Raw genomic sequence first — 16579 nt, forward strand, 5'->3', positions numbered from 1 at the left:
GATGGTGTGATGACTAGGGAAGAATGCGCGCTCTCTCTCTCTCTTTTGTTTTTTTTTTTTTACCTGAGAAGGAGCTCGCTTTATTGGGGGCAGAGCACTGCACATGGCCAACAGATGAAAGCAGCCCGGTGGGCATCCTATACCCACATCACCCTCAAAAATGTACACCCCTTGCAGGGGTGCCTTCTTGTTTTTTATGAAGAACATTTTCTTTAGACTTTTTGAAGTCTTCATTTGTTACTTTCATTCTCTGTTCTCTCAAGGCCATCACACCAGCTTCTCTACTGATTGCCTTAATGTCGGCCCCAGAGAGGTCATCTTTAGCCATGATCAAAGTCTGGCATCATCCTGCTTGTGTGGATCTGAAAGATGCACTTCCTAGTCTTTTCATCAGGCAGGGGAACTCAATTTTCCTATCAATGCGGCCTGGTCTGATAAGCGCTGGATCCAAAGTTTCTATTCAGTATGTGGCCATGGTAACTTTTACATCACCTCTTGATTCAAATCCATCCAACTGGTTCAACAGTTCCAACATTGTTCGTTGAATTTCTCTCTCACTACCAGAACTTGAGTCACATCTTTTTGTTCCAATGGCAACGATTTCATCAATAAACACCATGGATGGTGCATGTTCTTCCACAGCTAGAAACAATTCCTGAACGAGTTTGGGCCCATCACCTAGGTACTTCTGATTAAGTTCAGAGTCAACCACTATTAAAAAAGTGGCTGAGGTTGGGGCGCCTGGGTGGCTCAGTCGGTTGAGCGTCCGACTTCGGCTCAGGTCACGATCTCGCAGTCCGTGAGTTCGAGCCCCGCGTCAGGCTCTGTGCTGAGTGCTCAGAGCCTGGAGCCTGTTTCAGATTCTGTGTCTCCCTCTCTCTCTGACCCTCCCCCGTTCGTGCTCTGTCTCTCTCTGTCTCAAAAATAAATAAACGTTAAAAAAAAAAAAAAAAAATTAAAAAAAAAAAAAAAAAAAGTGGCTGAGGTTTGGTTTGCTACTGCTTTGGCTAATAAGGTTTTACCTGTGCCAGGCGGACCATAGAGAATGACCCCCTTTGGGGGCTTTATATCCATCTCTTCATAATATTCAGGATGTGTGAGAGGAAGCTCCACAGATACCTTAATTTCCTGGATTTGGTTGTCCAACCCCCGATAACAGCATAGGTTTCCTGGGGGGCCTTTTCCACCTTCATCACTGTGACCAAGGGATCCGTGTCATCCATGAGCCACCCCTATGACAGCATGTACCTTGTGGTTGAGCAGGGCCGTGCAGCCTGGTTCCAGCAGATCCTTGTCCACCAAGGAAAGAATACTGACACAGCGTTCTGAGCCCACAGATGTAGATACAGTGATGTCTTCCAACGTTCCTACCAACGTTGGGGTCCCCCCAGCCATCCACCTTTGATCTTTCCTCCTCTTGCTTTTCTTCTAAAGTCTTCATTTGTTCCTGATTTCTAATGAATTCATCCTCCATGAGAAGAGAGTCTTTAATCTTAACTTCAGTAATTTTTAAAAAAATTTTTTTTAACGTTTATTTTTTAATTTTTGAGACAGGGAGAGACAGAGCATGAACAGGGGAGGGTCAGAGAGAGGGAGACATAGAATCTGAAACAGGCTCCAGGCTCTGAGCAGTCAGCACAGAGCCCGACGCGGGGCTCGAACTCACGGACCGCGAGATCGTGACCTGAGCCGAAGTCGGACGCTTAACCGACTGAGCCACCCAGGCGCCCCATAACTTCAGTAATTTTAACCGGCACTGAGTGTGACATGTCACCAGTGGCAGCTCGCTGGCAGCAACTGGTCCCTTTGTTTTCTTCTTCTTTTTCCTCACTCTAGTCGGTACAGGAGGTTTGTATTTCTTTTTCTTTTCCTTGTCATTTTTCTTGTCACCTCCAGGGCCATGCTCACCACTCTGACTTTGACCCATCTTGCTTTGGTCGCTCGAACCAGAATGCTCCTCTCTCTAACCAGTGTTGTGTTTTCTCTATTGGTCACAGGGTCTCTCACCATATGGTCAGCACTTAGTGTGTGGACCTTGCTCTGTGCCCTTCCTTGGGCATAAGGCATCCAGTACAGCCGGAGCCCATCCTTGACAACAGCATTCTCCCAAGCACAAGATGACCCCTCCAGTCATAGTAGGACAGGCTCTTTAGAAGCCTAGAATAACACTTCTCACCAAAGGGAATGTGAAGACAGAGCATCGGCTTGGATGAGTGTCAGCTCATTTGCTGAGTGTCTGCTACAAGCCAGGCACCATGTTAGATGTGGGGGAATATGGTTCTGAACAAGTCAGACACATCACATGGAGCTTATGGTCATGGGAATCAGACATTAAAGAGGTAGTTACAGTATTATGGATTGTCTTATGGGCACAGGATGCCATAGGAACAGGCAGGTGGGGCAAGCAAATTGGCTAGTCAGAAACAATAATTCATCATTTGGTAACTGACCTAGAAGTGCCACAGTAGAGTAGGTGAGCAAGAGAAGGTAAGTGATACGCGCAGAGGGGCAGGCTAGTCTGGGGCTGGCAGACCTGTGTAGGCCATGGTCAGACTTTTAGACTCTGAGTACCACAAGAGGCCACTGGAAGAATTCAAGCAGGGGAAGGATATGAACTCATTTATGTTTTGAGAGCTCTCTAAGTGACATAGGATCTGGAAAACAGTGGCTCCAACTCAAGAGAGCACTGAAGGAAAGCCCAGGATGACAGTTGTGCAGCAGGCCTGACTGGGACAGAGGACAGAGGGCTCCAAAAAGGGGGTCTCCAGAGGAGGATGGAGGTATAGAGGACTTTTAAAAAATACCTAGTATGCTGGAGAATTTTTTAAAAAGAGTCTCTGATTTTAATTTGCAGAAATAGAAATTCTAAGCCCATCTTAAAATCCATATGGAATCTCAAAGGACCCTGAATAGCTAAAACAATCTTGAAAAGGAAGAACAAAACTGAAGGACTCAACACTTCTTGAATTCAAAACTTACTACAAAGCCACAGTAGCCAAAACAGTGTGGTCCTGGCATTAAGACAGGCCCACAGAATAGAACAGAAATAAAGCTGTTCATACATGGTCAAATGACATTTGACAAGGGGGCCAAGACCATTCAATGGGAAAAGGATGGTCTTTTCAACAAACGGTACTGGGAAAACTGGATACCCACATGCAAAAAAATGAAGTTGGACACCTACTTAATACCAAATACAAAAAAATTAACTCAATATGGATTAAGGACCTAAATGTAAGACCTAAAACAATAAAACTCTTAAAAGAAAACATAGGGCAAAAACTTCATGACACTGGATTTGGCAATGACTTCTTAGATAGGACACCAAAGGCACAGGTAACAAAAGAAAAAACAAATTGGACTTCATGAATATTTTCAATTTTGTGCAGCAAAAGACACTAACAACAGAGTAAAAAGGCAACACGCAGAATGGGAGAAAATCTTTGCAACTTACATATCTGATAAAAATAAAAAGGTTAATATCCAGAAAATATACAGATAACTCAACAACAACAAAAGATAACCAAACAACCTGATTCAAAAGTGGGCAAAGGACTTAAATAGACATTTCTCCAAAGATATACGAATGGCCAACAAGCCCATGAAAAGATGCTCCACGTCACTAACCATTAGGAAACTGCAAAATGAAACTACGGTATCGCCTCATACCTTTAGGATGGCTACTATCAAAAAAAAACAGAAAACCACAAAGTGTTGATGATGACGTGGGAAAACCGGAACCCTTCCACACTGCTGGTGGGAATGTAAAATGGTGCAGCTGCTGTTGCAAACATATGGCAGTTCTTCAAAAAATTAAAAATAGAGTTACCATATGATCTAGCAACTAAACCTCTGAGCACATACCCAAAAGAACTGAAAGCAGGGTCCTGAAGACATATTCGTACACCCGTGTTCATAGCAGCAGTATTCACAATAGCTGAAATGTGGAAGCGACCCAAGTGTCCATCTACAGGTGAACAGATAAGCAACATGTGCTATACACACGCAATGGAATGTAAGTTAATATGTATTACTATGTTAGGAGATTAAGATAATATAATATAATATAATATAATATAATATAATATAATATAATATAATATAATATAATATAATATAGTTAGGAAATTCTGACACAGGTCACAACATGGAGAAACTTTGAGGACATTATGCTAAGCGAAATAAGCCAGTCATAAAAAGACGAATCCTGTATGATTCCATTTATATGAGGCACTTAGAACAGTCAAAATCATAGAGACAGAAATGTGATAGTTGCCAGGGGCTGGGGTAAGAGAGAATGGGGAGTTATTGTTTGATGGATATAGGCTTTCAGTTCCACAGAGCGAAAAGAGTTCTGGAGATGGATGGCGGTGATGATTGCACAACACGATGAACGTATTTAACACCACTGAACTAAGATGTTCACTACGATGATTAAGATGGTAAATTTTAAGTGATAGGTATTTTGCCACAATAAAAAATATACATACTATCAGACTAAAAAAGTGAAAAGGGAACTAGTTAAATATGGAATTCAGTTGCATGGCCCTGAATATTACATATATGTAAGTGTGTGTAGGGGCAAAGAGCAGTGGATGCCTCTTTTTTTTTTTTAATCAAGTAGGTTAGATTTCCGTGTTCACTTCTTCTTCACATGTTAAACATTTATTGAGCATATACTCTGTTCTCAGAACTGTGTCAAGCTCTAAGGACATAGAGGTAAATGAGACAAAAGGCGACAATAGCCTTGTAAAGAAGACAGGCAAAGCAAGTGGTGACTAAATACTGAGTCATAAGTACTGTTAGAAATATGCAGTAGGCTGGAACGCCTGGCTGCCTCAGTTGGAAGAACACCTGACTCTTGATCTTTGGGTCATGAGCTCAAGCCCCACGTTGGGTTTAGAGATTATTTAAATAAATAAAATTAAAAGAAAGAAAAGAAATACAACGGGCTTTCAGAAACTCTCTTAACCAAGACCTAGAAGCAGGAGCAGAAGTCAATGCAAAAGCCTGGGGACAGGGCCAAGGGAACACTGCCCCACCCACCTTGGGGTATAGCAAGTAGTTTTGTGTGACTGTGGTTCAAAGTGCGAATTTTGTGGGTGTGAGGCAGGGGTCAGCTTTCTGCTGCCCTTACAACTTTTCTTGTTCCTTATTTTTTTTCTCTTTCTCTGCTAAAATATAGTTGTGAAAACGGTTATGTCATTGAGGCAGGTGGGAATTTTAGTGTCATTCTTGGAGGTTTATAAAAGTACTTGAAACTGTAATCCACGGCCATAAACAATAATATGTGTAAAAAATGAATAGTCATCTGTGAAAAAAATATTTAAGATCATCACAGCATTGTTTTTTTTTAAGAATAGTGGGTATTTTATATCTAAGAATACTCTTCTGTTCAACTTTCAAAAATAGTTACCTGTGATCATTTCTGTTTAAAAAAGAAGTCTTCGGGGTGCCTGGGTGGCTCAGTCAGTTGAGCAACTAACTCTTGATTTCAACTCAGGTCATGATCTCACAGTTCATGAGTTCAAGCCCCACACGGGGCTCCACACTAGGGGCGCAGAGCCTGCTTGGGATTTTCTCTCTCTCTTTCTCTCTCTCTCTCTTTTTCTCTCAAAACAAACAAATAAACTTAAAAAAAAAAAAAAAAAAAGAAGCCGTTTTCTAATCCACAAATGCAATCCAGTGTGACCTGGTCAATGCTAATGAAACAGCCATATTTGAACAGTGACTTTTAAGGTTATATAATAGTTTCCAAAGACAGAGAATAATGAATGTTATGGATTGTGCACTGGGGCTTAAGATTGCCCTGTGCTGCTCTGAGCCTCCCTGAACATACAAATAGTACAAAGAATTTAAGACAGGGGCATTAGGGTCCACTGGAGAAAAGCTTTTCTATTCTCATGAAGAACAAACATCTATTAGATATGTCAAAATCTCCTATTGACCCTTGGCTAACCTTCAGCCCAAAATGCAAACAGCCGACTTCAGAAAGTAGGTTTAAACAAATAAGCCACCAGTCTACTATATCTTTGAGAAGTCTGATTTTCCTACTTAGCTCACACATGTGTTATTTGGGAAATAGGAACCCCACGACTCTGAGACAGGTGACGAAGCCCTTGTTTTGAGAGGCTGTAAGACTCACAGCAGCTATTGGACACTGGTATTGAAAATACCATGTATTATATTGCCTGACTTTTCTAGAGTGAGCTGTATGGTTCTGCCATCTTCATGGATTTTCACAATATATGATTTTAGGGGTGCTTGGGTGGCACAGTCAGTTAAGCACCCGACTTTTAATATCTGCTCAGGTCATGATCTCACGGTCATGAGATACAGCCCAGCATGGACTCCATGCTGAGTATGGAGCCTGCTTAGGATTCTCTCTCTCCCTCTTTCTGCCCCTCCACCCCTCCCAAAATAAATAAACATTTAAAATTAATTAAGTACTTAATTAACTTAAAGCATCCTTGTTTATTTAATTAGAAACTTTTAATGGTTTGATTGATTGATTGATTGATTGATAGATAAAGTAGGCTCCCTGCCTAGCATGGAACCCAACATAAGGCTTGAACTCATGACCCTGAGATCAAGACCTGAGCTAAGGTCAAGAGTCAGACACTTAACCAATTGAGCCACCCAGGTGCCCCTTTAATAGTTTCAAATTTTAAAAAATTACAACTAAGCCTGGGTGGCTTAGTAGGTTAAGCGTCCGACTTTGGCTCAGGTCATGATCTCAGAGTTTGTGAGTTTGAGTCTCATGTCAGGCGCTGTGCTGTCAGCTCAGAGCCTGGAGCCTACTTCCGATTTTGTGTCTCCCTCTCTCTCTGCCTTCCCTTGCTCTCTCTCTCTCTCCAAAACAAATTAACATTAAAAAAATGCAACTATAAAGCTAACCAACAACTCCTCTTATTGAAATCTCCTTTTTGTTAAAATAGGAGATTTGTAGCGCAGGTAAAGAAAAAACAATGTCAGCCACTTCTACTCAGGATGAGGTTTTCATTAATACTGAAATGTAGATGATATTTATTCTGTAATAAAATATGTATAAAGCTTAACATTCTGGGGCCACCTGGGTGGCTCAGTCAGCTGAGCGTCCGACTCTTGATTTCAGCTCAGGTCATGATCCCATGATAGAGCCCGGCATTGGGCTCCACACTGAGCATGGAACCTGCTTAAGATTCTCTCTCTCTTCCTCTCCCCCACTCACACTCTTTCTCTCTCCCTAAAGTAAAAATAAAATAATAAACTATAAAATAAAAACTGGACATTCTGATTACATTTAGGAAGTAGTAAATGATAAATACAAAAATTAAGTACAAAATTATCAAGTAGTCGTACAGATCTAGATTTTAGATATAATCATTATTTTGCTTTGACTAGCTGATGAAATCTATAGATATTTCACCAGAAAAATCCATAAATTAGCACGCATCATACACATTTATACCAAGTTTTGAATACACCAAATCTTTTTTCCTTTAGAATACATTTTTTAATGTTTATTTATTTATTCTTGGATGGGGAGGGGCAGAAAGAGAAGGAGACAAAGAATCCCAAGCAGGCTCTTCACTGTCAGAGTAGAGCACAATGCGGGACTCAAACCTACTTACCAACTGTGAGCTCATGACCTGATCTGAAATCAAGAGTTGGATGCCTAACCGACTGAGCCACCCAGGAGACCCATACATTTTAACTATATGTACTTATCTATACACGTGTTATATTTTTAGGCCTTTGCATAATGGGTATCTGATAGACCAACCTCTGAACTCTGCATTCACTATGTAAGTCTGATCTGTGAAAAAACTTGCTTATTTGTGGGAAAAAAAATTTTTAATAAAAAATAAAACAAACAAAACCCCTGATATGCTTGAGCATTAAAAAAAAGTCTCTGATAAAGTTGAATAATGCAAACAAAAAACAAAACAAAACAAAAAGTCCAGGAAAAGCATGAATGGAGATGTAATCATAGTATACAATTTATTTTTAAGTAAACAATCTTTTTATGCTGACAACCTAAATAGTGATTATTGATTTCAAAACAGTGATATTTATTTTCAGTGGTTCAGGAGAAAAAATATATATCTATTAAGAGAAAGAAAGAGAGACAAAGCAGATGGGGTTTAAAACTGGAGAATCTGGGGGCGCCTGGGTGGCGCAGTCGGTTAAGCGTCCGACTTCAGCCAGGTCACGATCTCGCGGTCTGTGAGTTCGAGCCCCGCGTCAGGCTCTGGGCTGATGGCTCAGAGCCTGGAGCCTGTTTCCGATTCTGTGTCTCCCTCCCTCTCTCTCTGCCCCTCCCCCGTTCATGCTCTGTCTCTCTCTGTCCCAAAAATAAATTAAAAAAAAAAAAAAAAAAAAAAACGTTGAAAAAAAAAACAAAAACTGGAGAATCTGGAGCACCTGGGTGGCTAGTCAGTTGAGCATCTGACTTTTGATTTGGGCTCAGGTCATGATCCCAGGGTCATGGGACTGAGTCCTGCTTTGGGCTCTGCACTGAGCATGAAGCCTGCTTGGGATTCTCTCCCCCCACCCCCACCTCTCTCTCTCTCTCTCTCTCTCTCTCTCTCTCTCTCTCTCTCTCTTCCTCTTCCCCTCTCTTGCTCACACATGCGTTCTGTCAAAAATAAATACATTTTAAAAAAACAAAAAAATTAAAAAGACTGGAGAATCTGAGTGAAGAGTATATGTGAATTCTTCATACTCTCGAGATTTCTGTAACTTTAAAATTGTTTCCAGGGGCGCCTGGGTGGGATTCTCTCTTTCCTTCTCTCTGTGCCCCTCTCCCGCTCTCAAAATAAATACACTTAAAAATTTGTTTCTAAATAAAAAGTTAAAATTAGTGTTATAATTTTACAGGGAAATAGAGGTGATGACATAAGGCTAAATCCTCGATTAGAGCGGTAAGTCAATAGATAATTTTAAAGCTGCTCTGTCAAGAAAAAGCTGTATAAATACATTATTTTGTAAAGTGGTAACAAGTTTCTGCACAATGATGTTGAGAAAAGCTGTAATTTTTTATTTTTCTTAAAGAGAGGTCCCATGCCTCTCATTAAATTTTTAAGAAGATAGGGGCGCCTGGGTGGCTCAGTTGGTTGAGCATCCGACTTCAGCTCAGGTCATGATCTCGCGGTCTGTGAGTTCGAGCCCCACATTGGGCTCTGTGCTGACAGCTCAGAGCCTGGAGCCTGCTTCGGATTCTGTGCCTCCCCCTCTCTCTGCCCCTCCCCCGCTCATGCTCGCGCTCTCTCTCTCTCTCTCTCTCTCTCTCTCTCTCTGGGTGTGTCAAAAATAAATAAACATTAAAAATATTTTTTTAATTTTTTTAAGACGATAAAACAAGAAAAAAGGATTTTGATAATTATTTTAAAGATAGATCCCACTGGCTGCTCTAAGAAGAATGAATTCGACAAGGGTAATTGTCAATAACTTTACCTTGCCTTTTGCCACTAGGCAAAACAATACAAAATAGCCCTGTGGTATGTTTCTAGGGACAGGTTCCCAAGAGAGAGTATTAAAGCCGTAAAGCAGCACCCTGAACATTGTAGAAACTAGCACATGGAGTCCGCATGAAGGGTCTATGTGATAACCTGGTTTTTCTGCTTATTTAAGAAAAAAAAAAGGGGGTGCCTGGGTGGCTCAGTCGGTTGGGTGTCCGGCTTTGGCTCAGGTCATGATCTCATGGTCTGTGAGTTCAAGCCCCGCATCAGGCTCTGTGATGACAGCTCAGAGCCTGAAGCCTGCTTCAGATTCTGTGTCTCCCTCTCTCTCTGCCCCTCCCCCAATCATGCTCTGTCTCTCTCTATCTCTCAAAAATAAATAAACATTGGGGTGCCTGGGTGACTCAGTCGGTTAAGAGCCCAACTTTAGTTCAGGTCATGATCTAGCAGTCCGTGAGTTCAAGCCCCGCATCAGGCTCTGTGCTGACAGCTCAGAGCTTGGAGCCTGCTTTGGATTCTGTGTCTCCCTCTCTCTCTACCCCTCCCCTGCTCACACTCTGTCTCTCTCTGTCTCTCAAAATTAAATAAACCTTGAAAAAAAATAGTTTTAATAAAAAAAAAAGAAAATAAAACAGCTTCCCATAGTGATGTAGGTCACCGTACAGAGAAAAGTCACTGAGCAAAGCCCAATATGGCACCTACCCACGTTCCAGTAAGGCCCCAGAATGACAAGATTCCACACTGACCGAAGATCTGGAGCAGAGGGACAGCCCTGGGTCCACAGTAAGACAATGAGCAAATTCAAGCAGCCCCAAGACTTCCCCTGGTCACTCTGCAGGCAGAACAGCGAGCCCCCACCTACTGCGGGTGCAGGAGGTCACAGAGGAGGGCTGGGACAGAGACTAGGAAGCTGGTCTAGACCAAGAGCTTTGAGAAGCAGAAAGCCCTGGTCAAAATAAGGATCTAGACAATGTACAGAGGTAGGTTGGGCCTCACACCCAAGTGAGGAGCATGAGAATCTCCTAGGGTGGGAGGACTTCTACCTCTGCTGGAACAGGTTCTATATCACATGTGCCTGTCCACATCTGGAAGACACTGTCTGATCGTGTCAAAGACTGGGATTTTTCCTCTACTGTGTCCTAGCTGCTTTCCTGGAGTTCTGGAATCCACATCCATGGTCACTCTTATTCTGACAAGGTAGTATTTACATTAACATGATAAATTACACAGCACTGCTTAACCACGCAGCCACAGACCAGGTACGCACAGGGAAGAGTGGGAAAGAAACAACACCCCTGGGTGCTTCACATCGGGCAAACTCAGTTGGGGACCTTATTTTTTTTTTTTTAGTGTTTTATTTATTTTTGAGAGAGAGAGCATATGCAAGTGAGGGAGAGGCAGCAGAGAGAGGGGGACAGAGGATCAGAAGCAGGCTCTGTGCTGAAAGCAGCAAACCTGATGTGGGGCTCAAACTCTCTAACCGTGAGATTATGACCTGAGCCTAAGTTGGCACTCAACCGACTGAGCCACCCAGGGCCCCTTGGGACCATCCCATTTTTAAAGAGCACCAAGTAGGGGCACCTGGGTGGCTCAGCCGGTTAAGCTCTGACTGCTGTCTCTCCCTCTCTCTGCTCCTTCCTGCTCACATTCCCTCTGTCTCCAAATAAATTAACTTAAAAAAATGTTTTGAAAAATTAGTAAAGAACACTGAGTACTCTCTTTCAAACAGATCCATGGAAAGTATTTCCATGGGTCATTTGAGGAAGATTACATACAAAGTATGTACTGACTCATACCTTTTCTGGAACACCTACTTAATTTGACCACAGGCCTTTCCACTTCTATGGAACATTTCTCTCTTGGGCGTGTGACAGCCCTTTCCTGGTTGTGTCCCTACATCCCTGTCTTTATTTCCCTGTCCTTTCTCCTCTCCTGCCTAAACAAAGGTATTCTTCAAGAGTGCTTCCTTGGGAACTTCCTGTCTTTTCATTCTTTCTCCTCGAGTGACTGTCAACTGTCTCCTGTCAACTGTCAACTGTTCTCCTCGAGTGACTGACAACTTATCAATTGTCACCTCTGTGCTGATAGTAGTAACAGCTGACAATCACAGGTACTCACCAGGCACTGTGCTAATCTCGGTACTAAACTCTGATGGGGTAGACACTACTAATATCTCATTTTTATGGGACTGAGGAAGGAAAACTGAGGCTTGGTGGCGGGGCAGGAGGAGGGAGGTTGAAGTAACCTGCCACCTAAAGTCGCACACGGCTGGTAAGGGGCGCGACGGATATTCAAACCTGGCCAGTCCACCTCAGAGCCTCCACTGGTAACCAATGCCTTTCTGTACTTCATGCTGTTCTCTGTATTCTCTCACCTGGACAGCTCGCAAGGCTCCAGGGCCATCTCCTCCAGACCAGCTCCTCGAACCCAGAATGCCAACCAACGGTCTACTACCATAGCACCCTGCAGGTGCCCATTGTCAGCACGTTGACCACCAGACACCAGAGAACACTCACTGCCGTGTTTGCACTGGTTACTGAAACAAAATAGCTCCAAACCCTGCTGCCTCACACATCTGTCCCCTTTCCAGGACCCTCCCCCTCCCAACACGTCCCCATACCCACCAGTCCTGGCATGGTGCTGGGGGGTGGGTGGGGGCAAGGGCTGGGTTGGGAACTTCAGGATGCTGCTGGCCTTGGTCCTCACCATTGCCACCCCTGTGGTTAAAATATTGTTAATATTGGCTCTGCCTCTTCCTCCTCCCTCTCTCCCCACAAACCAGTTCCTCCTCCTGACTTCCTTATCTCTGGGCCCGCATCTCATTCTCCTGTTCGCATCTCATTCTCCTGTTCGTATTACATGGAGCCTCCTCTGAGCCCTCCTACCCTTTCCCCTACTGCTCACCTTCAATGGTTGCCTTGCCCTGTGGCTTTGACCTCTTCTTCCCCCTGCTACTCCTCCCTCATCTCCTCCTTTCTCCTCCGTATGGTCTCCACCCTAGACCCCCTGGCCCTCTTTCCATGGCCCCTGCTGGACTCTTCTTACCTCCGCCCCTTCCTCCTCCACAAACTTAAAGCCAAAGCCTGCTCTCCGTACCTTGATTCCTCATGGGAATATACCTTCCAACCAAGGTGGTGGCCTTACTCTGCAAATGCCACCTCAGTTAGAAATCCTTATACAGGAAAAGTATTTCATAAATATTTATTAAATTCAGTCACTGATACCCACTTGTGCTTCCAAAGTTTTCTACTGTATCTGATCACAACCTTCTCGTCCTTGAAACATGAAAGTTATTCCCCTCTGTGCTAACCACAGCCTTGCCTCCTCTATGCCCTGAGTGGGTAGAGGCATCACACGAAGCCTCCAGCAGGTTCCTTTCTGCTCCTTTGCCCCCAGACCTAGCCAACAATCTTGTCTGCCTGATTCCTGAGCATTCACAGGTAAGGCAGCATTCAATGCTGAAGGCTCAGCTGATGGTGACACCCAGTACCTACCCTCCAGAAGCTCATGATTGGAGCAGGGGGAGAAAGATATTCACACAGAGGGTCAAATGATGACCCACCATCTACTTTTGGGAGTACCAAAGGATCCATGCAGACAGCAGTGCTGGGATAATCTTGCTGGGCCCCAGCCTCACTGAGGCACTCACAGAGCATTTGGTCCGTGCAGAGGCCTACTCCACTATTTAACAGCTCTAGCAGCTTGGGATTGTTGGTTAACAATCTGACACTCGGTTTTCTCACCTGTAAAATGAGATAGTAAGCAAGCTACCTCACAGGGTAGTTGTGAGGCTGAAATGAGTAGTGTATGTAAAGCATTTAGAACAGGTGTTCGTCACAGACGGTGCACAGTAATGTCAGCTATTATTGTTTCTATTATTTGACACAAAGTATACAGAAAATTAGAGGTAAAAGATACCTTTGCAAACTATCTCTCAGGATCTCAGATACCTTCCGAAAGTATAAGGCCAGAGGAGGGGGGAAGGTATAAACAGAGGGTTCTTTCCCCGCTGACGTTTACCCAACCCAGACCTCATTTCTGCCCCTGGCCCTAACCACTCCGGCAAGTATTTATCGGTGGGGTGGTGGCGTGGAGCCCTGTGAGGACAGAGGCTGCGGCTCTCACCCAGTCTCAGGCCCCTTGGGCAATACAGATGCACTTACTCAGTCATCAACTATTTGCTGAGCACCCACCCCGCATCAGCTGTGTAAGGGGCACGGGCCCTGAAAACTGCACAGTAGCTGCCCCAAGAGGCTCAATGCGCTTGCAGTCTCCCCAGTTCAAAACCACAGGCTGACAAATGCTACGAAGGAACAGAATGGTGACATGTGAACTAGTGATAGGGCCTGTTGGGCACAATCAGGAAAGGCCTCCCTGAGGAGGTGACATTTGGGCTGAGATATGACAACTGGTGTCACACTGTGAGGTGGGGGAAGGCAGTCTCTCTGCCCTACTTTTTTTCCCCCACAGTGACAATACCTGCTATGGGACCTGCAGGGGGGCAGTGCCGCAGGGGAACTTCAAAAACTTCAGGAAGGGGGGGGGGGGTAGCAATGGAGGCATGCAGGGTCCGAAGTAAGGAGTCGGGAGGTGTGCTGGCCTAAAAGGATGAGGGCAGTTCCTCTGAAAGAGGGCTTACAGGCCCTTGAGGGGCCCCTGAGGAGTGACAGGACTGAGGGAAGAGGACCAGACGGAGGAAGGGGGACAGGCAGCCCTTGGACGCCGCCAGCAGCTCTGGGCAAAGACCTGGGGAGGGGGCTCCGGGGAGGGGGCTCCGGGAACAGGGCAAAGCCTCTGCGGGGAAGGGCGGGCGCCGACTGGGCCCGGACGAACCTGGAGACGATCCCGGGGGTGGGGGGGTGGCGGGGTGGGGGGGGGGTTCCTGCAGCGGTCCGCTCGCAAAGCTCACCCAGGTCCGCCCCAGACCCAGGCCTGGCACAGCCTCGAGGGCACCGGCCGCTCTCCCCGGCCGCGCCGCTCCTCGCCGGGGTCTCCGGATCCTCGGCTGTGAGACTGGGGGCCCCGCGCCGCTGGGGCCCGGGCGGCAGGGGCGCGGAGGACTCCACCCGGGGGACTCGAGGGCGCCGGCGGGCTGGGGGCCGGGCAGAGAGGGGACACGGCAGCGGGACAGGTCCCCAGGCGGCGCCGACTTACCCAGAAGTTCGCCTTGAACAGTGCGCCCGTCATGGCCAGCGCGCGTCGCAGGGGGCCGAGCGGAGCGGGGCGACGGGCAGGCGCGGGGAGACCGGAGGGTGGCAGCCTGCGGTGGGGCGGCCCAGCTGGAGAGTCTCCGGGCCGCGGGGGGTGGGGGGGGGGGGGTGCCGCCCCGGGTCCTAAACCACGCCCGACTGCACCCGCCCAGGACACACTCCTCCTCCTCCTCCGCCTCCGCCGCCGCCGCCGCCGCCGCCGCCACCTCCTCCGCCTCGCGGTCACTAGCGTTCAGCGCCCACGCGCGCACCCGGGTAGAGCCCTGCCGCGTCCCGCAGCCGGCAATCTGGGAGCCGGGAATTGTCCCCTCATGCAGGAAGCCTTCAAGGATTGCAAGGAACTGGTCCGGCCGCCTTGCCGAATTCGGCTCCCTTCCCGCCGACGTGCTCCCTCCTCCCCCAATAGAATTCCTCCCGGAGAAATCTTGGCCCGGCAGGATGCTGGATAGAGGTCTTGGGGACCTGATCGGAGTGTGGTCTCGAGGACTGACAATGCTAGCGGTCACGTGAGGTGCAAACGCTTCAGGAAGTCCTGAGTACATTCCAGATGCACCCGCTACAGATCAGCCCCTGGACAGGTTTTAGTTTAAAAGTCAAGAAAGGTCATTGATACTGTCAGCCCTTGATTCTTTGTCCCTTAGCGGGGCCCTTTCAATGCCTCCAAGAGCTTAGCTCCTCTCCGACCTCCTCCTCATTCTCAAGACCCAAGACCCTTTTCCAGTAAGCCCACTCCAGCAGCAGCCCAGAGCCTCCTTCCTCTCCATGCACTCTCCCTCCCTAAGGATACCCCATAACCCCAGGACAAGTCAGACCTATCTCTCCTTGGTAGTAATATGGCGCTTTGGAACAAAGCGTGATGCTTTGCATGATGCTACAGGCCTTGAGCCAAAATTGTGGCAGACAGAGAGGCTTGAAAGTCTTGCCCAAGATCCCAGGGTATTAAACAGGTGAAGAACTGGGTTGAGTTCTACACTTCTAAACAGGGCCAAGGTCAAAGAGAGATGTCACTCCTGGAGCAAATCCACCCTGGGCAAAGAGTAGGTGCTCAAGGAGGGGAAGATGAAGGTCAAGGATACCAAGACCAAGTGCTGATGACCACCTATAACCACAGGCCTGGAAAGGCAAGCATTTGCCTCTCGAGCAGGTTCTACCTCTGTCCAGACACAGTGAAAGGGCAATTCTGGGAGGATTTGAAAGACGGCTAAAAGGTTCTGCATGGTAATACCACCCGGGTTCCACTGTAATGAAATTCCACCAGCAGAGTTACCTACAATAGAAAGATGAAAAGATTGCCTCCAGCTCTGGGTCACTGCAAGGCCATGCATCCATCCATCCGGTTGTTCATCTCTTTGAAAAGCAGTGAGGTTAGAAGGAAGGGGAGTCTGGCAACACCATCAGGAGACAGAAGAGGCCTCGGTGGACACCAGGAGGAAGGCTAAACTGCAGGAGAGGTAAAAAATAGCACCAACTGGGGAGATGAAAGAGGCTGAAGAAAGATAGCACCAAGATGCTTCCTGGAAGTTTTTAATATTTTGGAGCAGATACTTTATTATGTGTTTATTTATTTACTTTGAGAGAGAGAGAGAGAATGTGCACAAGCAGGGGAGAGGGACAGAGGGAGAGAGAGAATCTAAAGTAGGCTCTACACTCAGTACCAAGCCCCACGCAGGGCTCTATCCCACCACTGTGAGATCATGACCTGACCTGAAATTAAGTTGGTTGCTCAACTGACCGAGCCACTCAGGCGCCCCAGGGCAGATATTTTGGACATAATTCTACTTGTGTAAGTTTTAACTTTTAATGCATGTACTTTTTAAGTCTTAGAAAGTCTTCCAAACTGTCATGGTGCGTAATGCTTGAGTTTCACCACCTAGATTCCAAAGATCCCTGAATTTTAACTCTCTTCTACCACCTGGTGGCAGGATT

The 16579-nt window shown here is 46.1% G+C and overlaps 1 protein-coding gene and 1 pseudogene across 1 annotated transcript in view; both read right to left on the minus strand.

Annotated features, from left to right (window-relative positions):
- Window positions 1-14730, minus strand: part of PSTPIP2 (proline-serine-threonine phosphatase interacting protein 2) — a 73720-nt gene extending 58990 nt beyond the window's left edge. Inside the window, exon 1 of the mRNA XM_042911397.1 lies at window positions 14598-14730. Within this exon, the coding sequence (XP_042767331.1) occupies window positions 14598-14630 (33 nt within the window). The 5' untranslated portion in view covers window positions 14631-14730. The remainder of the gene's footprint in view (window positions 1-14597) is intronic.
- On the minus strand, window positions 155-3159 carry LOC122204149 (annotated as a pseudogene).
- Window positions 14731-16579: the final 1849 nt, after the last annotated feature.

Source organism: Panthera leo, chromosome D3 (genome assembly GCF_018350215.1).
Source record: "Panthera leo isolate Ple1 chromosome D3, P.leo_Ple1_pat1.1, whole genome shotgun sequence".
Taxonomy (NCBI): Eukaryota; Metazoa; Chordata; class Mammalia; order Carnivora; family Felidae; genus Panthera; species Panthera leo.